Source organism: Benincasa hispida, chromosome 3 (assembly GCF_009727055.1).
Source record: "Benincasa hispida cultivar B227 chromosome 3, ASM972705v1, whole genome shotgun sequence".
NCBI classification, from domain to species: Eukaryota; Viridiplantae; Streptophyta; class Magnoliopsida; order Cucurbitales; family Cucurbitaceae; genus Benincasa; species Benincasa hispida.
In genome coordinates, this window is record NC_052351.1 from 33,370,977 (window position 1) to 33,394,976 (window position 24,000).

Here is a 24,000-nt window from a genome sequence, read left to right on the forward strand (position 1 = left end):
TATGGGTAAAAAAGTTTGAATTTTGTTCGACAAGAAAAAGTATGCATACTTTCCTTTTATTTCCTTTTTTTTTTTTCGCATCTCCAAATTGTATGATTTGAAGAGGAAAAAAAAGAAGGGAGATTGGTTTGTTTTAGATTTAAAGATTTTGTTTCTAATTTGATTCCTAAATTTCAAGGTAAAAAGATTGTTGATATAAAAAGTTAAAATGAACACTCTAATGATATCCATTCTTACAAAAATAATTACCTGCTAAAATGAATATTACTCAAATAACATTAAACTTGTATCATTGGCCTCAAGAGGTTTGATTTTTCTAATGCTACATATTGTCAGAAAAAAAAAAATACTTAACTTTATTCTTATCTACCCATAATATAATCTTTATATTGGATGTGAAAAGTAGTGAAGTTTTCTATAATCAATTTACTTCATTACATTGTAGTTTAAAAAAAAAATCTCCAAAGAACCAAAGAGTTTTTCTTCGAAATTGAACTAAAATAGAATTTATTTTAAAATTGTCGCATCAATTGAGAGATTGAAATACTTTAACATTGAGACATTAAACATATATTATAAAGCTCTTAGGTACAGTATCAGTGTACTGTGTATAAGTCTTGAAATGATTTTCCCAACATCACACATTTCAAAATAGTTTTTCTTTTGGTGTGTATTTAAATATTCCATTGAATTTATCTAAAAAATTTTTAGACAAGTTAAAAAGGAAAAAGAAATGCCGAACGGAATGGGAACGACGCGGCAACCTTATCATGTTAAATTAAACCACAACCGTCTCAACGGCGTCAAAAAAACGGTAACGTTACGTTACGTGACCAAGTCAAACCGTAAAACTGCAAACGAAATCCACGGGTATTGGAGCCGGATTTCAAACGCATATAAATTGAGTAAGAGAAAGGGGAACAGAAAACGTTTGGATTCCGGTGAGCGAAAACGCCGCATAAATTAAAATTAAAATTCTCCTCTGTCCTTGTCCTTCTCTCCCCCATCGGCCTTTTTGGCGGTTTTAAAAAAGACCACATTTCTATTTTTCCGGTTTCCACTCTCCCAATCCTTTCTTCAACCTAAGCTCTGATCTTCAGCTTCCTCGCTGGTACTTCTCCTCTCCTTTCCTCTGCGAATTTCGAATTTCTAGCTTTCTCTATTACTCTCTGCTTTAGATTCTGCCAGCTTACTGATTCATAGCTTTGAGTCAATGAATTCTGTAGTTTGTTTTAATTTATTGTTTGTTATGTTTGGCTTCCGGGTGATGATGATGGAAAGTAAGGATCATAAGTTCCTCCTTTCTGTATTGTTTCCCTTTTCTATTGTGTTGTGCTGATTAGCTCCGTGCATTCCACCTGTCCTTTGTTCCGTTCTTACTTCCACACTCTGATATTTCATTTTCCTCACCTCGGAATTCGAAATTTGAAGTTCTATTCTGTCTGAACTATATCTTTTTCCTTTCTGTATTATATTCAATCATTGTCCGAGAATCTTTCTTCTGTGAAATTTGGTCAATCTTTAGTTTCTTCTTATCATTTTCTTTTGCTTTTCATGACTATTTGAAGGTTGTGCAACTAATGCAGAAATTAGGATATGAATTTTATTCTATTTAGGAGACGTGTATAGTACTTATTATTATTTGATTATGTTGCGTTATCATTATTATTAATGACCGATTTAGTTTTATAACTTGGTACATTTTAAATTCTTCAAAATGTCGGTCTTTTTGCACTCAATTACTAAACATGTGAAATTGCATGTTGTGGGTCAACGTGTTCTGTATGGTAATTGTGAAAGCATAGGCATGTATAAGTAAGGCGTAGTTTCAGTAGTTACCTATAAGGATTTTAGGGAGATATATCTTTAGTTATGTGGTGTGACTGGTTGCAGCGTTAACTGTATTTTACTATATTCACTATCAATGCTAGCTAATGATTGCCAATTAGAGCTTAGTTGAGTGGATAAAGTATCTCGATGGTTTGATCCCCACTTCTATAATGGTTGATGTCCAGCTAAAAAGAATAGTAGGCAGTAGCTAGTGATTATTTTGTGAACGTCTCTATCCCTTAATGTTGTACCTGAAAGTTTGATCCAAAAGATGAGAAACTTCTTCAAACGTAACTTGTGAGTTACACCATTTCGAAAGAAACGAACTTGTAGTGTGCCTTCTCAACTTAATATCTCTGAAGGTATCATGTCCTGACATATTCAGACAAGAAAGTAGAAGACTTCAATGAAGTGTTTTATCCCAGTAGTTGATGCTCGTTCACAGCAATAATTATGTTCGTATGCCTTTTTTTGTTGTGTTAGAGCTACTAATTCGTATCAGGACATGTAGGATTGATTGAGCTTAAAAGTAAACAAATTATGGATCAAGAAGTGCATTTCTGCCAGAAGTTCACAAATATGAAATCTCATTGGGTGAGAAGTTTTTTATTATCAGGAAATAACTTTTACATCTAAATCTTATTCATTGAACACCTTGGATGCATACCTTATATTGCTTGTCTCATCCTTCCAACATTGATATGCGTGAATGATTTTGATTTTAAGTCTAAATTATTGGAGAATTTTTGTTATGATGGAGGACAGATACAATGCATGGTTCCAAACTTCCTTTGTATCATTATGTCCATATTGTGTAAATATCTAACCTTTGATAACATGATAAAAAGAGCACCTTTACTTGTCTATCCTTGTTAACCAATGGAGGTGTTCTTTGTAATTATTTTCCGATAGCTTCTTCATTTGTATTCCATTTTATAATATCAATGAATGGTTTCTATTTACTATATATAGAACAAAGATAATATGAGCACCTTTGTAGGTCCTTAACAATTTTTATCCCAATATCAATTTTATTACCTTTTTTTTTCCTGCATATATATGAAGGAAATCCTATACCCTATATGCATCTGCAGGATTTATTTGGAAAACCTGTAGGGATATGCATGGACAAACAATTTTTATTGGAAACATTCCTCTAGTGACTTCCATGGTAACTTCTATAGTAAATGGACTGTACAGAACTCTGTGTGTGTGTGTATATATATATATATATATATAGAGAGAGAGAGAGAGAGAGAGAGTAAAATAAGATATACTTCTCTGCATAATCACAATTTTAGCCTAATTCTTTTTGTCTAGATATTATCTTTCTGACTTGCAACAATTTTTTATTCTCTTCATAGGTAAGAGTGGAGGGACCTTTTCTTCCTGCACCATTAAATGATTCAAATGAAGTTGAAGATTTACTTGTGGAGCCTAAAAGCGACCATGTTTTAGGAAATTGCTTGAGAGTTCAAGATTTCTCTTGCGACTTTGGCTATGGAATACAAACAAACGGGGGTGAATTCCTATGATCCACTCCTTATGCTTTTATTGGTGGCTTAGTGCTAATTTGCACTTTATTCCTTAGGCTTCCTCCATCCACGTTCTTTCATTACCATTTGTTGGAAAACTGTAGTCTTATCCTATTTTCCCTATAAGTTCAAGATATAGAAAGGGTCCGCGACTCTAAATTGGTCTGAGGTGAATATGTTTTGGAAACCTTCCCTTGTATGTGGACAAATCCAAAATAGTGATACCAACTATCAAGTTCAACACAAACTGCTTAGACATTTTAAATTTATTTTCCAATTATTTTTTTTACAGTAGCAAGTGATCTAATCCTGGCCAATTTCTTTTATTATCTAGAAGGTGGATTGGATTCTAATAGCAAGCAGGGAGGCGAACATGAACTTAAATTTGGAGTATGCTTCTATCTTTAATGATATTTTCGTGTCTTGCCAATTGATCATTTCATCATGTCATAAAACGGGTGTATTGCCTATATTGTGTTACAAGGATAATGAATCATTTGGTCCTTGCCTTTTGGTTTTTGATCCTTCAACAGCCAATTTCTAATCCCATTGGAATTCTGTAAATCTAACTTCCCTTCTTTCCACTAGTCCCCTTTAGACCTAAATGATTACTCAACAAAGGACCTCTGCCTTTCTTGGCTCTGGACATGTTAAACCAATCTCTTCCCCCTAAGCTTTTGATAATTGTCGAAGAAAGGTGGGTTTAATTAAAAATATAAGGGGCTTGGAGCCCTCCTTCCAACTTGAACGAACAAAAAGGTTACTTTCTTTGACTATGATGATGCTTCCCTATTCCAAGGATTTGAGGTTTCTCTTAGTACTTGGATGTGGTAGCAAGGTTCAACCTTTGAGGATCAAATAAGAGGAAGTATAGATGGCTGTAGTTCAACTCTTTTGTATAAATCCTTTCAAGGGAAAAGCTAGAACCTGTTAAGGCTTTTCTTTGGAGGCATTTGTCTGAGAGGAATAAGAAAAGAATTCCAGAACTCTCACATTTCTTTGTATGTTTTTCAGAGTTTAGTTAGATATTTTAATTTTTGTGGTGTACTTTATCCAAGGCCTTTGGTCACTATGACATTTACTTGATTTATGCCAATTAGGATCCTTGTCCGAAATCCCTGGTTTCCATGGGCATTTTCTTATCCCCTTTTATCTATTCCTCCTTTTGGTTTCCTATAGAGGAAGGAAAAATAAATTCAAAAAGAATAAACTGGAAAATGTTATAACTGATTTATATTAGCTTTTTTATAGTTTAATTGATTGAAGTGGGATGGAATTTTATAGGATCTTGATCAACTGCTGGATGATGCCAATGAAGTAGGGGAGTTCCATGCAACAAACAATCTGTCAAGTACATGTGAAGTTTATCTTCTCATTATATATATAACTTGTGTAGTTATGTGTTAACAAATTTCATATGTAGATCTTCTCAATAATTTCGAGCCTCGATTTCCCCTCTTTCTTTCTTTCTTTACCCCTGTTTTTCCTCATCTTTAATTATGTATTCTTAAAGCACAGATGCCGAAGTTGCTGAAAATTCTTTCAGACAGAATAGAGGATTACAATTGGGAAACTCAAGTTCAGCGAGTAAATCTCAGGGACCAAGCAGGAGTGATACTGATGCTTTTGGTATATCAGAATTGTCGGCAACAATGGTAATGGAGGATGAATTCAATAATACACCTGTTGAGAGAGGTTTAACTCATGAGTTGTCCCCTGGTCTGAGGACCAAAGGTAGGTGTGTAACACTAACACCACTTGAAGGCAACATCTGTGATACAATACTTGATAATAGAAATATCCATAAGTTCAATACTAATGAAAACTATATAGAAAATGGCGATTTATCTGATGAAAATGTGAAGGGTGATATTGTGGCAAACAAACTTGCCAGTTGTTCAAGGGAGAGGAGATTGCGTAAGCCTACTCGAAGATACATTGAAGAATTTGCAGATTCAAAGTCTGAAAATAACAAGGGAAGGAGAAAACCTCCTACAAAAGATAAATACCTGAAAGTGACGTCTACTGAAGAATCCAATCATATTAGACATGAGGTACAAATGTTGACGCCTAGAAGTGAATTGCATTGTGGTACGTCTGTTCCAGTGCAGTCTCGATCTCAAAGAAGACATCCAAAGAAGCACGTTCCAGTTTCAGTATGAGATTTTTCTCTCTTGATATGTTTTCATCCTGCTAATATAACTATCATTGAGATTTCATTGTCTTATTTGCCTTTCATATATTATGCATTTTTCTAATGGTTCATTTGGCCCAAAGTCTTTCTCGATTTAAAGCTGGATTGACTTTAATGAAGTCATGCATGCATATTCTTTATTATTTTTAATTATTTTTCTTTTCCTTTTTCTTTTAACACATTCAATTTTGTCTGTCTACACAAATGAGTTGTAAATGGAAATTTTTTGTTGTCTTTTCCTGCAGTAACTTTAAAGTTTGCTAGAGCTCTGCTCATCTCCATCTATTGAACCATTCCTATAATTCCTATCGTCATCTTGTTGAATATGTATAGGCACATTTTTGATTGGTTCCTATTAAGTTATAATTCAGATGATAATATTCATCACTGTTATTTGAGTATAAAATTAGAGCTTCAAAATATATTGTATTTATAACTTTCGATTGATTTCGAAATAATCTGACCTCAAATATGAGGTGGGTTAAGAAGGGACTAAACTCATCTCATCCTGGGAGTTCAAAGCTTTTGAGATTTGTGGTAATTTAAGAGGCGTTGACCCTCAAGCTTTTTTTTGTTTAAATCTGGGGGCATTGCAGAACTGATTCACTGACTGGTGAAATGCATTATTCTGTTGTGCAGTTTTTACTTTCTGGTCTTCTGCCACTCCTCCCTGCTAATTCAGTTCCTTATCTTCCTCCTCCCCAATCCTCTGTATCTTTTTTCCCTATTGTATTTGTCTGTGCTCAAGACTCCAAATACACGGAACTAATTCTGCAATATTTCAGAATGTTAAGTACTTTCATTCTAAATTACAGGGATTTCTATCTGAAGATGAATCTTCTGCAACTGAGTGTAAAAATGTTTATTCATCTACTAAAAGATGTAAAAAGTATGATAGGAGGAGGCACCAGAAGATGTGGAGCCTTACAGAAGTAATGCGATTAGTTGATGGAATCGCTGAATATGGAACTGGCCGCTGGACTCAAATAAAGAAGCACCTATTTGCATCTTCTCCTCATCGCACACCTATAGATCTCAGGGTATTTGTCCATACACTATCCATCCTGATTAACTTCCCGTTTATCCATTGAATTTTAGTTATCTCGTTTGCCCCTGCAGGACAAATGGCGAAATCTTCTGAGAGCTAGCTGTGTTAACATACAGAACAGAAAAGGGGTGAGCCCTTCATCTTTTATGCTTTGCCATTTTAGTGAATGTGAATTGTTCATACCGTAGATGAACTATTTAATGATTTGTTTGTTCTTGTTCAACTCCGGTGAATCTTATGTATGCAAAGTATTTTAGGATGCTTTTGGTCAGTTGAAAAGGTATTCAATTACGTTTCTGTTTCAATTATACAGATTGAACGGAAGCAGTCACATGCTTCACGTCCGCTGCCAAAGTCCCTGCTCCAACGTGTTTATGAACTGGCCAATATATATCCGTACCCAAAGGAGCGCAGTCCAAAATCAGTCAAAGCAACTACACCTCCCATGCATCTTATTGAAAGTAACTCTTTGTCATTCAATTGGGGGCGGAAGAAGTATGAATGACATCGACTTTGGAAGCAGCAGAAATTCCTTTGCAGTGAAGTGGAAGTCTAAATAATACTTACAAGATGTAAAAAGATCTCTGTTTCTGTTTGACCCTTTTGTAATGATGATATGCACTTGAAACTGGGAAGAAAATTTTCCATTATAAAAGCCACGGAGCTAATTAACTGAAAATTATGATCTTCCCTTCCCTCGTTCCCTCCCCCCCTTTTTTTTAAGTTGCATTTTTTAGGTAAGTCATAAATTAGATCATGTACATTTCCTAATACCAATTGTTAATTCTTGAGAAGCTAGAGGCCCTCAGATTCTATTGCAGCGAGGAAAGGAAGTCACAGTCAAGTTGGAACTAATTGCTTGGATGGAGGAGAAATCAGCGTACACCTTGAGCGAATATCTCCCATCTCCATGGTTACTAATGTTTGCCTCTACTGAAGAACACAACCACTCTCGTATCTTCTACTAATTCTTACTCACTTATGGGTGAGGTAAGTATATTTTTACAATTCAACCTTTTGCAAATTGATTATTACTCTGATTCAAAGTATGTACTTCTTAGTTTTAATCTATAATTCTAGTTTTTTTTTTTTTAAAAAAAGAAAATTAAAATATTGTTTGATGATTTGAAATCAACTAGTTTATATCAACTTCTTTTGTATATATAAAGCTTATAGTTGATATTCAACAATTAACTAGTCAAGTCTTAAATTAACAAAACTATAAAAAAAATAGAAAGAACATAGATATTTAAATTAATTTAATAATTTAATGGATAATATAAATATGCAATATAAAAAATTTAATTGATCATGGGCCAGTGGGTAAATTTAGTAACTTAAAATTAATTTAATAATTTAATGGATAATATAAATATGCAATATAAAAAATTTAATTGATCATGGGCCAGTGGGTAAATTTAGTAACTTAAAATTAATTTAATAATTTAATAACTTAATGTAATAAAAATAAATAAATAAATAAAAATTAATTATTGAAATTAATTTTGATTAATTTTATAATTTATAATTGTATAAAATATAATACATCTTTGAACATCCTATTCTCATTCTGATGTATAACCGCCTCATCATTAGTCCTTTGGATTTTCTAGACAAGGTAATGATTACATTTCATACCGAGCCTACTCCTTGGAACATAGGAACATCAAAAGCAGAACAAAAAGTAGGATCTTTGTGGTTCACTATATGAAATACTATATATTGGTCTTCTGGATTTGCAATAGTTAAGAGTTACCCACTTCCACCATTGCCATTATTATTGTCATTTCCTTGCGAGTCGTTGAAATACTCTCTAGGCAACGAGTGATGGTTGCTAATGCCACTTTCTGGGTGCTTGAAATTGCTCTTTCTGCTGTTGTTTTCTCCAGCTGTTTGTGCGTGCTTGAAGAAATATCGGTTTCCTTGTTCATGAAGTCCTCCCAGAGCAATCCTTCTTGAAGTTGCGGAGCAAGCATAGCTCAATATCATAATTGATAAGATAAGTACTAAGAACTTCATCCTGGGGTTTCGAGTTTCGTACACTTAGATACATCAGACATAAGGCTTCAGCATTTATAGCACAATAGGTAAGTTCTTAGATTTGATGACAAATATTAAAAAAATACCTTAGTGGTTTTATAATTGAAAAGTTAGAATTAAAAATTGAAGTATGGAGTCTCCACCAGAAGGCTAGACAAAATATAAAGTCTTAAGGCCAATGCGCTTTATTTAATTAACTAATGATTATGGTTGAAATGTTATTCTTGGTCTGCTTTATCAGCCTCAACAAGGAACATCCACCTTCGTAATGGATATCTTTACGAAGACCTAAAAATTCAGCTAGGCATAATGATGTTTCCTGCTTTGGTTGCTTAGTGATGTCAATTTATAAATTACAAACACAAACAGTAGTAGCATCTCACATTGTTCTGCAGCCAATCACCACTTCAAATAAAATATCATGTTGAAGCAACCTTTTATTAGTGCTATATGGCTGTGCACTAACTGAAATTTGAGAAAGTGGAAGCAGAATTGGATTAGACAAAACAGGGAACTGTTCAGTTAAATTGCTTTCTGGGAATGAAATGTTGGCCAAAGTAAAGCTTCATAAAGACTTTTAGCAGGATCTTAGTAAATGATATAAAACCAATGATTTTCAGCTAGCTTTTCCATTAGATTTCAGTGGCATGCATTTTGTCATATTGTTCAGCATGAATAGAATACCATGTTGGGACTGATTCATTATACACACTCTATGAAGATATTTGAAAATGGTTTCGAACAAATAACTTCATTTCGCTGACTGTTATTGGGCATCCACAACTGAATATTGAGATTTACATCTCAATAGCTTTGAATTGCTATCTTTTCTAGAAAATTGCATCTTAAATTTGTGCAATGAATTCAATGTTTTTGACCTTGTTTTTTGACTCGCTGCTCTCTGGCCGCATAGATTTTTTAAGAATCTTAGTTTAAAGTAAGGAATATCAAAAGGGTTTATTTATTTATTTTTTCGGGTGAATATTTGATAAGGTTTGTTGGGTACAAATCTTGCAAGGATCATTATACTATATATCTGATTAGATTTAATAGAACATAATGAGCGTCAACTTACGAATTCTTAGAGTTTATTGGGTTTGGGATGATATATATAGTTCAAAAATAATTTGTATGCTAATTTGATCATGATGAGATCATTTGAAAATAAATCATGACTTCGATTGTGTAATGGTAAGTAAAAATTGATATGATTACAAACTTTCAAAATTTAAATTATTACAATACCTAAAATTTAGGAGATTTTTTTTTTTTGACAAATCTCTAATCTCAAGTTTGATAGTATAAGGTTTATGTCGTTGGCTAATCTATGTTCATTTTGACATCATAACTCATGTTCTAGGGACGACTAGACAAATGTCTAATTTTAAAATAAAAATTGGAAAAATATTTAAACATAGTTTCTAAAAAAAAAAAAAAAAAAAAAAGAATGTCTAAAAGTAAAATATTAAAATAAAATACATATTCTACAATTTCTCTATGTTCTATGTATCCTAATATAGAAGGGTCAATAGGTATTAGATGTGGGCTTGCAGTAATGATGCTACCCCTATGACGTTGATAAGTCAACCCCTAAATCCTAAGCCCACGTTTATCCATTAAAAAGGGCCTGGGCCAATATCTGGCCCATACATAATGTATATGAAAATAATAATAATAATAATAAAAAAAACCTAATAAATTTCTATCATTTAACATGCATTTGAAGGGGTATCATATTAAAGAACACTGCTGAGATTCTATTAGATAACATTTTTAGGTTTAAGTTTTTGTGATTTTTTTAGGCTTAAGTTTTTATGATTTTGGATCTTTTGTTTCCTTCTAAACGAAAATTAAACATGTTTGGCATTTACTATTTCTTTTCAAAATACTTTACATGTAATACTTTCATTTTTAATAGAAGAAATGATTTTTATAATCGTGATTTGTAACTTGTTTTTAGTTCAACAAATGATTTTTAACTTTCATTCTTCACCTTCCACTACATTATTACACTTAAAAAAATCTTTAAGGCTCCCTATTCAAATTGGCTAATAATTATATTAAAATTATAACATGTACTAAAAAATAAAATAAAAGTAGGGTAATTTTATGATGATTGCACGGATAAACTGTCGGTGAACAAGTGATGGGAATTCAAAGGCAGTCAACCTTGAGATTATAATTGATGAAAACTAACCTTTGAGATAATAAGAATTATCTTATCTAATGTATTGTATTTGAATTGACGATTTTTTTTTGGTTTGCAATTAAAAAAAAAAATCTTGATAAACATCCAAGTAAAATAAGATCCCATGTTGAGGGATGAACATAGGGTTTTAAAAGAATCAATACGTTATAAAAAATATGTCATAAAGTAGTATTTGATTATATAATATATTCTAAGAGTAGCTTTAATAGTGTAGTTTGTTAATTAATTACTATGGTAAATGAAGATATTTGTGAAGTATAAAAGAGATAGGAGGAAATTTGAACTATAATGGGTTTGGTTTTGTGAAATTGCTTTTAAGCTTTATTAGGAAAATATATATATTTGAAATATGTTACAAAATCTATATTTAGCAATTTAGGTTATGGACAACCTTAGTCTCTAATATATGGGGGAACATTATCTTATGGGCTTCCACTCTTATGAGAATTGACATTTGCATTTTTCTTTAAAATATAGTTTTAGAACGTGTATGTTTTAGATTGATTGATTGATGGATTGTTTGTTGGCTCATAGATTGAAAGAGGATATTATTTTGTTTTGATGAACACGTGTGATAAAAATAATAGTTAAATGAAAAATAGTGCAAAATCAAGATTAATAATAATAAATTATTGTGTTACAGATTGGAGTTGGATTTTGTAGGCCCCTATGATAACTTTTTAATTTTTTAAAATTTTGTTTATTTTCTTGTTACAATAGTTTTCGATCTTCTAAGATTTAAAACTTCAGCCAACTTTGAGATGTAAAAAACAAAATTTAATTAAAACTATTTATCAATTTTTTTTAAAATTTGGATTAGATTTTGAAAACATTGTGTATTATAAGTTCGATTTTCAAAAAAATAAAAAATAAAAAAAATCAAACCATTATTAGACGAGATAATAAAAATACAATTTTAATATTCTTTTCTAATATGAATTAGCTGGACCACGAAAAATTTAACCATTTAATCATGATGTTTTAACAACCCTTCTTATAATTGGGGTTACTTTATTTTTAGTACATTATTGGGGATAATCTTTAATGTATATATAATTGGATGATTTGATTAAATTGGATAATATATTTATTGAGGTATCATCGTTATCGTGTTATTAATTCTTCAATGAGAACATAATTTTTGCACTCCTTTAAAGTGAGAAGAAAGTATTCTTTTGCTTCTTTTTTTTAGTACAAAGAGATAGGGAGATTCGAACCACATAACCTTTTGTTCACGAACATATTCATATGTCAGTTATACTCGTTTTGACAGAAATAAGTATCTCTTGTATCCTCTATGATTATCATGCACATACCGTAATATATTCACCCCACTATTCATGTGAATATAATTATTGTAGTATTCTTATCAAATTATCTATCTAACCATGAAAACTATTTAACAAAAATTTGAAAAAAAAAATTCATGAAATGTTTTACGTCAAACAATATGTGGAAAAAGAGTCGGTGCGTGATGTAAAATGAAGGTCGAGGAAGAAATACATTTTTTTTTTTGCATTGAAAAATAAAAAATTCATAACAGGTTATGATTCCTTAAATAATATGTAATAATGCAACTCCATATCTTTATAGTGTTGTTTTCTAACTAGAACCAAAGGGCTAACTATATAAAGATTTTGGAATATTTGTGCATGGGTACATACAACAATGAAATAGTGAAATGGTTCATGCATGCTTTTTGTGTTTATATGTCAAAAAAATCCAAGTAGGTATATATATACACACACACCATTATGTATACATGTATTTGTCGGTATGGAAGATGCACTCCAAATTTTGTTTGTCCACTAGTTCACGATTCATATTACTATGACTTTTTTATATCCGTGAGTATCCGGATCAACTTATGTGCACCTCATCATACCCTAACATTTGGATGTAAAGAAATTCGTAGGATATTAAATCCGAAATTGAACCATGACTCTTTGGTCATTTAATCTTTTTTTTTTTATGTTTTCACTATTACTAGTGTAGTCTCACGATTATTCATAAAAATAAAAATTCACACAATTATTTATGGGAATGAGATGGTTTAAGCTACCTACATGCAATTGAACAAACGCTAAGTTAAATTACATTAAATTACTATAAATTTAAAACTAAAGAAAAAAAAACCATTTTACTTATTAAGAACACAAAAGCTGAGGTACGAGAATCTGAACACATAACAAACAAAAGTTATACTATTATAGTTAGGCTATGACTAATAAATTTTGGAGAAGAATATTCATAATATATAGGAAAATAATTATTTAATTTCCCCCCTTGTATTCTCATCTAATTATATTGGCTTTCTCTGGTAACTATTTTATTTTTTATTTTTGTTTTTTAAAATTAAACTTAAAAACACTACTTCTACATTCAAATCTTTTCCTTTGTTATCAAATTTTCAACAATGGTATAAAAAAACCAAGGTAAATTTTGAGAGCTAAAAAAGTAGCTTTCAAAAAGTTTTTTTGTTTTTGGAATTTGGTTAAAAATTTAACCATTGTAGTCCAGAAAAATGCAAATCATTGTAAAAAATGTGAGTGAAATAGACTTAATTTTTTTTTTAAAAAAATAAATAAAATAGTAACCAAACGGGACCATTATAATATAGACTAGAACAAGTGAAAGAGGAGGAAGAGGAAAACACTATAATGGCCAACAACATATGCTTCCAAGGGGGAAGCATGGGAAGTTATTAATGGGAAGATATGGGGCAAAAGTAGTTGAAGAAAGGGCCTCAAAATTAATATTTAAATTCCAAAACATAATTTTAAAAAAGAAATTAAATGAAAAAAAAAATGCCAGCTTCCTGACCTGCAGGGCATGTTATCACTTACAAAGTACAGCTTGTTAGAACTGAGCAATGCACGTGCACACATTCATCTCAATCAATCTTAACCCTAATTCAAAATCATCTTCCTTTCTCAAAATTTCTGTTTTTTCATATGAATTTTCCACGACGACCACGACTGCCCGCCGGATTCCACGAATGAATAGAAAGTTAGATTACCCACATTGGATCTCACTTGAATCATCCCATCTATTCTTCCGAGAAGAAGTTTGGTTTCAAACTCCGGTTCAAACAGGAGAAGTGTGCGATTGCGAGTGAATACACAATCAACGATTAAATCAAAAGATAAAACATGTTGATGGATATGCAGATTGAGAAAGGAAATTGTATTAGTGTTAGCTTTGGTTATATGATGTGGAGCAACTGAATGGGCTGGTTTGTTCATGTTATTAAGGTAAGAGATAAGGATCTGGGGTCCAAGTGTTTGGATGCCAACTAGCTATAGCTAGTTATATCTCTATCTATCTTTCATTCACTGAAGAATCTTGAGTTTGAGAGAGTTTGGGTTTTTGGAGTGGCCCAACTTCATGTGCTGCTTCATTTCAGTGGCTAAAACCCCATAATTTTTGCTATCTTTTTGTGAAAAGTGGGGAAGGGTTTTGCTCACTTCAAAAAAAAAAAAAAAAAAAAAAAAAAAAAAGCTTCTTTGGGGTTCTTTCAATTTTATATAACCTTCATGGTTTTGAAAGCTTTCAATCCAGAAATCTATCAGATCATTACAATGTGATAAATGGTTATTTAATGCAGGGAGAGCTTTTTTTTAAAGTTGCACAAAGTACATATCTTAAAAAAAATATGAAATATATGTAGAAAAAAAGGTAATGATTCTTTTTGTAAAGAGAGAGAAGGAATGATTATTCAGGTGACCCATGAAAAGAATACTAGAGTAAAGGTGATGATTAGATATAGTCTAGTCAAGAGATAGTTTATAGTGTTTGTTATAATATAGATTATTTTTCATATTATCTTTTTGTCACAATAATAGAATTTAAGAATTATGTAGGATCACGAAATAAATAAATAATAAATTAATAAATCATTTAGTGATATGTCAAACAATGAATGAAAGAAGTTGGTACTATGGTAGTATTAAATCTTTCTCCCTAACCCATGCATCTCTCTTTTGTTACATGGTAAAAAAAATTCACACGTCAAATTTTTATTTGACAATAATGCAAAAAGTTAAGTACAACTCAAGAAAATTTTCCATACAACCTCTATTTATTGTGTCACGTCAATATATTTTTAAAAGTAGAGTGAGACCTACTTCCATTAATGTGAATCCATAAATATTTATGAAGACAAATGAATAGTATGGTACTCTTAATACTAGAAAATTTTTCAGTGCAATCTAAACAACACTCAAGTTTTTTTTTTCTTAAAAGAAATAGAGTATTTAATCTTGTTTTATCCATCTCCATGCATATTTGTTTTAAGAAAAAGAATGTCACGTGGCAACTTGTTATGAATATTTGGATGAATGTAAGTCGGGATGCATTAAGTAATTTTCTGAATTTGTGTGGGTGACAATGATGTGTGTTGAGAGTTCATAGAGATTTGCATGAAGAGCATTTGAAAAAGAGTGAAAGGGAAAGTGTTATTTTGAAGAAAGACCAAAACAAATGAAGAGAAACCACAAGTACTTCATTATCGTCCTTGGGAGATGAATCAATGAGCTGTCCTTTGCTCACACTCATTAAATATGAACAATAGCAAACCAACCCCCTATCCCATCATTTTTCAAACCAAAATTGAGAGAGGAAAGAAAAAAAGAAAAAAAAAACAAAGGTTCTGAATTTCATTCTTAGTTATCCATGTTCGAAGATGTAGTTTCTCGATAATCTAGCTTAGAAATTTCTTCATGCGGGAAAATTCTGCTCTTTATACAGATTTTTCTGCTCGGTTTTCCATTTTCTTTAAAAAAAAAAAGGAGAAGAATTCATGTTAGTCTCTGTATGTACTCTGAAAGGTTCAAATTTAATTTTCATATTTTCAATAAACCTTACGGTTGGTCTTTATTGTCGGTTTGAAGTTAGTTTTTTCAAATTTGGTAAAGCAATGCAAATATATTTTCAAAATTTAGACCAGGAAAAAAGTAAGAAAATTAAAATTTAACATTTAAAAATACAATAAAAAGTCTTAAAAGTACTGAACCAAAATAATTTTAACAAAAAAAAAAGGAAATGTACTAGTTGATGTAGAAAAATTTTCTAGGACTATGATACTATGAAAATATCTGGTACCTACCTCTATTTATTGTTAACTATATTGATAAGATATAAGAATAATATGAGATCCATTAAATAACATGATAATTTATTGATGTGTCAAAAGTTGAAGTATATAAATTAATGCCGATCTAAATATAACTCAATTGGTTATGACATATTATCTGCTAAAAGGTTAAAGATTTAAATCTCCATTTTCATACGGTGAATTAAAAAAAAAAAAAATCATGAATGTGAATGACAACGTTAAAAAAAAAAAAATGAAGAGTTTAAGAACTTGAAGTTCTAACACAAATAATATTAGATTGGCTTTCTTGTTTTGAAAGAGTTGAATGATCACTTTATTATCAACAGCATTGCCATGAATGATGTATAAAAAGATGTAAAAAGAAGTGGGTTTGAATATTCTGTAAAGTAAAAATAATGTCAAACAATCATAAGGCATTGTACAGTAGAGAGGTTTTTAAGCAGAATCTTGTAAATGGGATTAGATTGGAATCATGATGAAATTATTGGCCCATGCCCATCCTATCTTTTCACCACACTTTATCATCATAATGGCCAAAATTCATATGTATGTCCAATTCAACACATTTTACCAAAAGGAGAGGAAAAAAGAAAGCCCATTATTCCCCAAGATGTTTCAACTTTTTTGACTTGCCTCTTTCTTTGTCTCCTTTTTGTTGCTAGAGTTTCTCCATATATTGATTGCTCCAAATTAGATACTCAAGCTTCACGTTTCTAAAATAAAAGAAGATTAAACCAAAAAATATTAGCAAAGGAAGAAGAGAAGCACTGCACCTGCAAGTCAACAACACAAAAACTTTGCTTCAACGGTAATTGACATGTACTCCATTCCTTGAGTTCGAAAGTTCGATCTCCTGTCCTCATGATTGTTGTACTAAAAAAAAAACACGAAAACATTGTTAAAAATTGTCCATTTTACTTATTAGAATCAAAACTTATAAAAGTAGAGGCACTGAGGACAAAGAAATTATTAGAGTTACCATTTTTTTATCTAGCAACAACAAACTTGATGTGAAGAAAAGATATTTTAAAATAATGCTGGCTAGAGTTAATTTTCCATTCGTTTTTTTAGAATCGTTCATTCCATTGATTCATTAATGAGAGTATTTCAATCTTTTTTTTAATTTCATTATGCACATAAAGGGGAATTGTATGGAATGAGAATAAAGATTCTTTGAATAAAATAACAAACAACCGCAACGGTTGTCGGTTTTCGGTTTTCGGTTCAATCCAAAGGAAATTATGCTTTTGAAGCTCTACATAATTATTATGAAGCTACACTACTAGATGGATCCTTATGATCGAAGTTATAACTCTGTAACATAGGTCTTATCCACCTAATAAATTAAGAGTAGAAGAACTGAGTCAAAGTACAAAATTATTATGAAATGGGACTACATTTTCCTCGGAAGGAGAATATTTTCAGCTTTCATTCTTTACATACAAACAGACTTGAGAAGAAAATTTTAAAAAAGGGTCCAGATACGAGGAACTGATGACTGAGAGGAACCAAATCTAGACTTCAATACCAAAACAAACAAAAATATATGTAAAATTTATTGAAGTTGAAGAAGAAAAATGTTTGAAAACTGAAATAAAAGTTATGTTTGAGTGAGAGTGGCCCATCACCTGCACCCAGATGTGATGCTGCAGAGAAGCTTATCCCAAAACCATCTGCAGCAGATGAAAGAAAAATGGATGGCAATGCAGCTGCTTTCTCTGCATAATAAGATAAGAATCCCATAAGGTACTGTTTCAAATAAACACATTTGTACGGCTATAGTACTCCAAATCATATTCTTCATAATAAAAAGATATAAAGATTCTGATGAAGTACTAAACATCTCATGATGCGCTCAAATCAATCCAACTATGTAAAAAAGATAAGAGCAACAATTTAAATATGACAAGAGTTATGATGAATAAGACAAGTGATGATGTATTTCTTCATAAGATATACACAAACTTTACTTTATGCTGATTCTGACACATCAATAGAGTCAATTTAACTCTGTTGAAATGATTCTGCAAAAGAATGAAACTTGGCTATTTGCTAATATGGTGGTATAGGAGCTTCCTACTTTCTTACGGGGTTCATTTCTAAGCATATGTATATTTCACTGTGATTTTCTATTATTGAGTAGTTTGTTACTATTGTAGAATAACAGATCCCACTAATTTTTTAGATTTGAAGGATATAATGTTATATCTTTTTTCAAAAACTTAGTTGCAGTTATTACTGAGCAGTCAATATCATTTGTAGGAACTGCTCCCAACAACTCAAGACGACTTGGAGTAAACATCAATCCACAATTCCCTTGTTTTTACCAGGAGAAACATAACTGATTTTTGGGACCTAAAATCAAGCCAACTACCAAATGAAGATGAGCTTCAATAATTCATAGTGATCATATAAAATAAAACTCTAGCAGTCAGTGACAAATCTTGAGAAAAATCTAGATGTCTTTTGAAGCAGGTAATTTTGAGGTAGAGCCTAAATAACGGCAGTAACTGAAGGGAAAGGGAAAGAAAAAACATCAATAACACTGATCAAAGAGTTATCCAAAAAGTTGTCTATTATATAACTGAGAATTCATCTTCCACGAGCAATGATGCACAAAGTTTATTGATATAAAGTATACAGAGAACATTATGACATTCTAGCTCAGGAAAGAAGAAATCACCTCTATGAGTGTGAACAAAGTGATATTCTACAATATCCAAGCTTAGAACTTAAACGTCATAGAAATAAGTGGGATCGCCACTAAGCCCAAGAAAGTTATCTCCATCCCTTCTTCCAAATCTTATCTCTTGTCCACTCCAATCATGTGGGTCCATTACATATTTAACTTCAAGAACTTTGGAGGGGGGGAGAGGAGAAATCAGTCAACCATTACTCCATACTTTGCCAAAAGAAGAAAGAGAATTCATATGGCAGATCCATCTCTCTCTCTTCCCCATTTGGAAAGAATAATATTTTTTTTTCCATATTTGAATATATAAATAAAATCTTTCATCTCAAAACTATGCCATGAATGTTCGTACAATTCGTATCATTTAGAGATGCAATAATATAATAAAGTAAATTGGTACAGCACGGCAAAGGTGCATCTACTATAATATATATTATGCACTGTCAAAGAGAAAATGGCATACAGAAACGAAGCCCACTTCTTAGCTATATCTATCATGTCAACCATTTAATAGTCTTCTCCATCCACTCTTATATATACCTTTCAGTTTCTCTTTAATACCATACCTCTCTCTCTATCTCCCTTTCTCTCAAATTCACTAGCTAAAGCTACATATACTGAAAATATGAAGAAGGGGAGGTTTATAAGAGCATGTGCAAATAAATGGAGGAAGATAGGAAGCAAAGTTGTACCTTGCACAGCCTGCGAGCACTGCTGCCAATGGGTTTTGTGGTCTCCCTTGCATGAGGATTGCTTCATTCCACGAGACGTCCCGAAGGGTCACTTGGTTGTCTATGTGGGTGAGAATAACAGAAGGTTTGTAATCAAAATTAGCCTTCTCAACCACCCTCTGTTCAAGGCATTGCTGGATCAAGCACAAGATGAGTTTGATTTCACTGCAAACTCAAAACTCTGCATTCCTTGTGATGAGAACCTTTTCCTAAGTGTTGTTCGCCGCGCTAGCTCACCAGATAACCGACAAATCCCTCTGCATCTTTGAAGATAGGTTGCTGTCAAATTTGATTCATTCTGAAGATCTAAATCCTCTTTGAGAATGCTGATATGTATTTAGCGACGATTTGTTGTATACTAATGTAACTTGATTAAAAGTTAGTGTTACCACTTGGGGACCTAATGCCACTTTATAAGAAAATAGTTCTTTTAGCAGCAAGTTACTGAAAGTTCTCCACAGCAACAACAAATCAGTTACCACAATATTGCATATGCTTCAACATATTCAACAAGTCACTCAAAAAAATCTCCCCCGATTTGTGCAACCCGGCAATCAAATGGAACTATTCCAGCCTATTTTGAATCCTTCTCTCACACCTTTCAGTCTTTCACTTAATCAGCCTCATCAGTAACATTTTCTGCAAGTAGTAATAATAATAATTATAATCCCGCAAATGCGGTTTTACAGGGCTTGCAAGTTATCTGCATAATCTCCATATATCTAATTCTTATGAGCTCCAACTATCATCTTTGATCATAAAAAGAAAATGGGGAACACCATTCACTCTCCCTCCCAGTCTGGACTATTAGATCTATGGATCTATCTATATTTGCACTTGACAAGCTCTCAGAGCTATGAACTCAATTATGCATATGCAAGTTCAAAATGACAGTTCTTACTGCTTCCCACACCAAACAAAATTTGTCTACATCATATTTTTATTCATATACCAAGCTACTTAAAGTCACAAGCTTGTCCCACCAGACATCATCTAATAATATATATATGCATATCCATTTTAAGTCCATACAACTCAATCTAAAATCTCAAATTTACTATCTTGACTACTGATTTTCTTACGACAAATTGAATTGAATTAAACAGAAATTAGGGCCTTCTAGATCATAAATATGGCTAGTAATCAGGTAAACCGCCCAAAACAAGTAGCTGTAAAGATTATTAATTTCTTTGCAAGAGAAATCCAGATTCAATTGAACTGATACATGCAGATAAAGTTCCAAGGTCTGTTTCTTAGGAAGATTAAGCCTCACGGTTTTATAGGGGCTCACTGCAGCCTCTTCTTCCAAGGGCCTCATGATCTTTCACGAGCTTCTGATGCAAAGTTGATTCAGGCACCAATTTTGATAGATTTGAATGGACCTACCCAAATTTGGCCAAGTAATTGCGTTACCCTAAAGGTGCCAAATCAGATCTAAGAAACACAAATGGCCAACTTGAATTCAAAACAAACTTATGGAAACTTTGGGTTGGATTTCTCATAAGATGAAAATAGGAATACATGGTAAATGTTTTGTTGTCTTAGTCTTATGAGAAAGAAAAACGCTTCCCATAAATGGATGAAATGTAAAAATTCCAAGGAAATCATCATAAAGTGTCAAGTCATTTATAGGAGACAACGAACTCTCACCACTTCTGCTCGTTAATGCATAAATCAGTGAGCTAGGTAAGGACTCTATTTGAAAGAAGTGACAGGATAACCGGCCTTAATTTGTTTCAAATGTTTCAGGTAAAGTAAAGGAAAACAGCCCCAGAAATAATCTATTTGCTGATCTTCAAGAATAAATGACAAATGTGATTTGAAAGGGCCATAACGGTTTGCAACATTTCAACTCCAGGCAAATTTTTCGACTCTCCCTTTGACAAAGGTCCACTTATTGTTAGACCCATAGATTTAGCACATTTCTGCATATCTCGAACCACAACTAAACTTCAGCTTCACACCAAGGCTTCTAAGAGTCAGATAAATTGCAATCACTTTGATGCCAGATAACCATTTCCACACACAAAATCTGCAACAGTGATTGACACCCTAGTAGATTCTCTCAAATAAAGGAACAGCCAAGTTGTTGGACATTGCATAAGTATACAAGAGTTATGGAACAAAGAAAATAAAAGATTCATGTTCTTGAACGACTTGACTATGAACCTTAAATTTCACTAAAGAAAATTTAGCTCGGACCTAGGAAAAACCCATGCTTTCTGTCAAGCTAAAACCACTGCAATTTTAAGGCTTCATACATCTTTCCCAAACGTTAGTGGGAAATAAACACATGTTCAATACAGCTTACAAACTGAGATTGTAGTATTTTCAGATAATTAATAAGTCAACTACAATTATAGCCGTTTCAATCTACCATCATAAAATTTAGGAGTACAACAGATAGTCTCTTGCATAAAGAGAATGCAAAAAACTTTTGGCGAGAGAAACCAAAATCATCTCTGTATCTTTTCTTTATAGATTGCAACACAACACCTTTTACAAACCATGAATGCGATCTACAAACAAAAGAAAGGGTTTCTTTGCAAATACACAATAGTATATCTTACCTTGTCTAACGTAGACACAACACATTTCTGGAGACTACAGAGAAGAGAAGTGATCTCAATCAGAGGATCATCAGCAAGGGTTACAGATTGATGTCAATTTTTTTTAAAGCTCATATAGATACAATTGGAGCCTGTAGTTGAAACTCAGTAGAGTAACCTAATACTACCTAAGTCCATCAGTTAAGCCCTCTAGTTCTCTCTGACCAAATCTCCTTCCCTGTAAGTGGGCATCTCTACATCTAGCTGAAAGGTAGAACACCAACCAAGTAGCCATAAAATAAACCTCCACAACCGACTGGAAAACCATGGCAAAATATTTTCCCAAAGTTTGACCTATAACCGCCCTCACTAGCGGGCCACAAAAAATAGCTTGCAAACAACTTATTTGGACAGCCTGGTTCAACATGATTGATAACAAATAACAACCTTCCTTCACTATTTCTCTTCCATTTCGCCTTGAATCTGCAAGAACTGCCCAAGCATCCACAGAAAATAGGAAGGCTAGAAGTGAATCCATCAAAAACCATGTTGATATGAATCCAGATATCTCCTTCTCAAAACCTTGAATCCATGGAGACATAATTGAAAATGGCATCAATTTTAACCTCACAAATAGCTTGAAAAATGAGTATTTGTTTTCAATTTCACCAAAATACCATAGCCCAAGAAGCTGAGTTAATGCATCCCTCACTGCCCATTTCATGATAATAAACCCAGTAAGCCGCTTGAGCCCCAGCATGGTTCCATCACAAATTATACCAATCACTGAGCTAAACCTCCCGGTTAGGTCATTAACAACTGAAATAAATACCATCCCTAAAACCAATGAATATGTAAGAGTAAAGCTAAGAATAACCCATCCATACACCGCAGACAAGAAACTCACCATAAACAACAGGGCAGCCGTTTCAGAATTATCAAGCGCCAATCCTTTGACAAACTGTAAATCAACTACTCTGTTCATATCATGTTGACCGTTGATATTTTCCCTCTCAAGATTTACATTCTCCTCATCCTGATTATTAGCACCATCTTCATCAATATCCAAAGACGCAATCCGAACTCTGAATGCAATTCCAGGGCGAACAACCTCCGAAACGCTAATCCCGTTATCAACCACGGAATCTGAAAACCCTAACATTGAGTCAAAATGCGTGAACATCACAAAACTGCGATTAGGGGAAAAACCATTGCCGGCCCCAAAGAGCCTGCGATCGTCATCTCCATCGCCGGAGAATACGTCGTCGTCCAGCGTTCCGATGCGTGTTAGGTGGAGAAAGGGGTAGCGGCGACGGAACCGGCGAGTGGACACGGAGGAGGAGTCGGGAGATCCAATGCGGTGGTTTTGGCTAGGAGGATCGAGGCGAGAGAGGAGAGCGTTCAGAGAGGGGTCGTGGTCGATGAAGGAGGTGACACGGTGGGTGACATTTTCGACGAGTAAACGGAAGGAGAGAAGGAGAAGAGAGAGGAGGAGGAACGTGAAGAAGTTGGAGATGAAGGAGGATGAAGCTTGTTTGAAGAAATGGGTCGTTGAACGGAGCCGGTGAAGGTGATCGGACATGGCGGATATCGGAGTTTTTGGTGTGTGTTCTGGCGAGACTTGCGGTGGCGCATTGGGGCGGAGGACATACACAGCCTTTCATTCGTGAACATTTCGAGTTCTTCACGACCGGTCAAGCCAACGGTTCGTTCTATTTATCCACGCGCTATCTCAGCGGTTGTCAAGGACGCGCTCTTGGGTATCCAAGTCCTAATTCCTTTTGGTTGTTGGGATTTGTTTGGTAAAAAATCAATCGAACTCCTTCAAGAAGGGTAAATTACAAACTTGATTTATAGTTCAGACATAGTTTTTTGGTTAATATAGTTTTAATTCAGTACTTATGGTGTGACATTGATTTCAATTTGATGTCTATAGTTCGATTTAACTTGGTTTATATGGTTTTAAAGTTTCATTTTCTTCATTGAAATTTAACAAATTATCTTTGCCATGACCATATTAGCACCTTTTTTTTTTTTTTTTTTTTTTTTGTGGTGA

The 24,000-nt window shown here is 33.0% G+C and overlaps 3 protein-coding genes across 17 annotated transcripts; 2 read left to right on the forward strand and 1 right to left on the reverse strand.

Annotated features, from left to right (window-relative positions):
- Nucleotides 1–956: 956 nt before the first annotated feature.
- Nucleotides 957–7,286, forward strand: LOC120073047. 9 transcript variants are annotated; one of them, XM_039025642.1, is made up of 10 exons: nt 957–1,111; nt 2,342–2,424; nt 3,195–3,351; nt 3,700–3,755; nt 4,650–4,722; nt 4,884–5,103; nt 5,260–5,521; nt 6,375–6,599; nt 6,679–6,735; nt 6,921–7,286. In XM_039025642.1, the coding sequence occupies exons 2-10, from the start codon at nt 2,371–2,373 to the stop codon at nt 7,110–7,112; spliced, it is 1,296 nt and encodes a 431-aa protein (XP_038881570.1). In that variant the 5' UTR covers nt 957–1,111; nt 2,342–2,370; the 3' UTR covers nt 7,113–7,286. The 9 variants fall into 9 exon arrangements, with proteins under 9 accessions (XP_038881570.1, XP_038881566.1, XP_038881569.1 ...); XM_039025639.1 differs by adding an exon at nt 2,925–3,001 and having other exon boundaries at nt 991–1,111; nt 4,884–5,521; XM_039025638.1 differs by having other exon boundaries at nt 4,884–5,521.
- A 9,118-nt stretch (nt 7,287–16,404) lies between these two features.
- LOC120074763 lies at nt 16,405–23,821 on the reverse strand. 7 transcript variants are annotated; one of them, XM_039028001.1, is made up of 3 exons: nt 22,852–23,820; nt 17,601–17,690; nt 16,405–16,845 (listed from the first exon to the last, which is right to left on the reverse strand). In XM_039028001.1, exons 1-2 carry the CDS (start codon nt 23,524–23,526, stop codon nt 17,631–17,633), a joined length of 735 nt encoding a protein of 244 aa, XP_038883929.1. In that variant the 5' UTR covers nt 23,527–23,820; the 3' UTR covers nt 16,405–16,845; nt 17,601–17,630. The 7 variants fall into 7 exon arrangements, with proteins under 7 accessions (XP_038883929.1, XP_038883926.1, XP_038883927.1 ...); XM_039027998.1 differs by lacking the exons at nt 16,405–16,845; nt 17,601–17,690 and adding an exon at nt 19,541–19,658 and having other exon boundaries at nt 21,966–23,821; XM_039027999.1 differs by lacking the exons at nt 16,405–16,845; nt 17,601–17,690 and adding an exon at nt 19,638–19,652 and having other exon boundaries at nt 21,966–23,821.
- Nucleotides 19,275–19,699, forward strand: LOC120074764 (auxin-responsive protein SAUR50). Its single transcript, XM_039028006.1, has one exon. It carries the CDS (start codon nt 19,290–19,292, stop codon nt 19,662–19,664), a length of 375 nt encoding a protein of 124 aa, XP_038883934.1. The 5' UTR covers nt 19,275–19,289; the 3' UTR covers nt 19,665–19,699.
- Nucleotides 23,822–24,000: the final 179 nt, after the last annotated feature.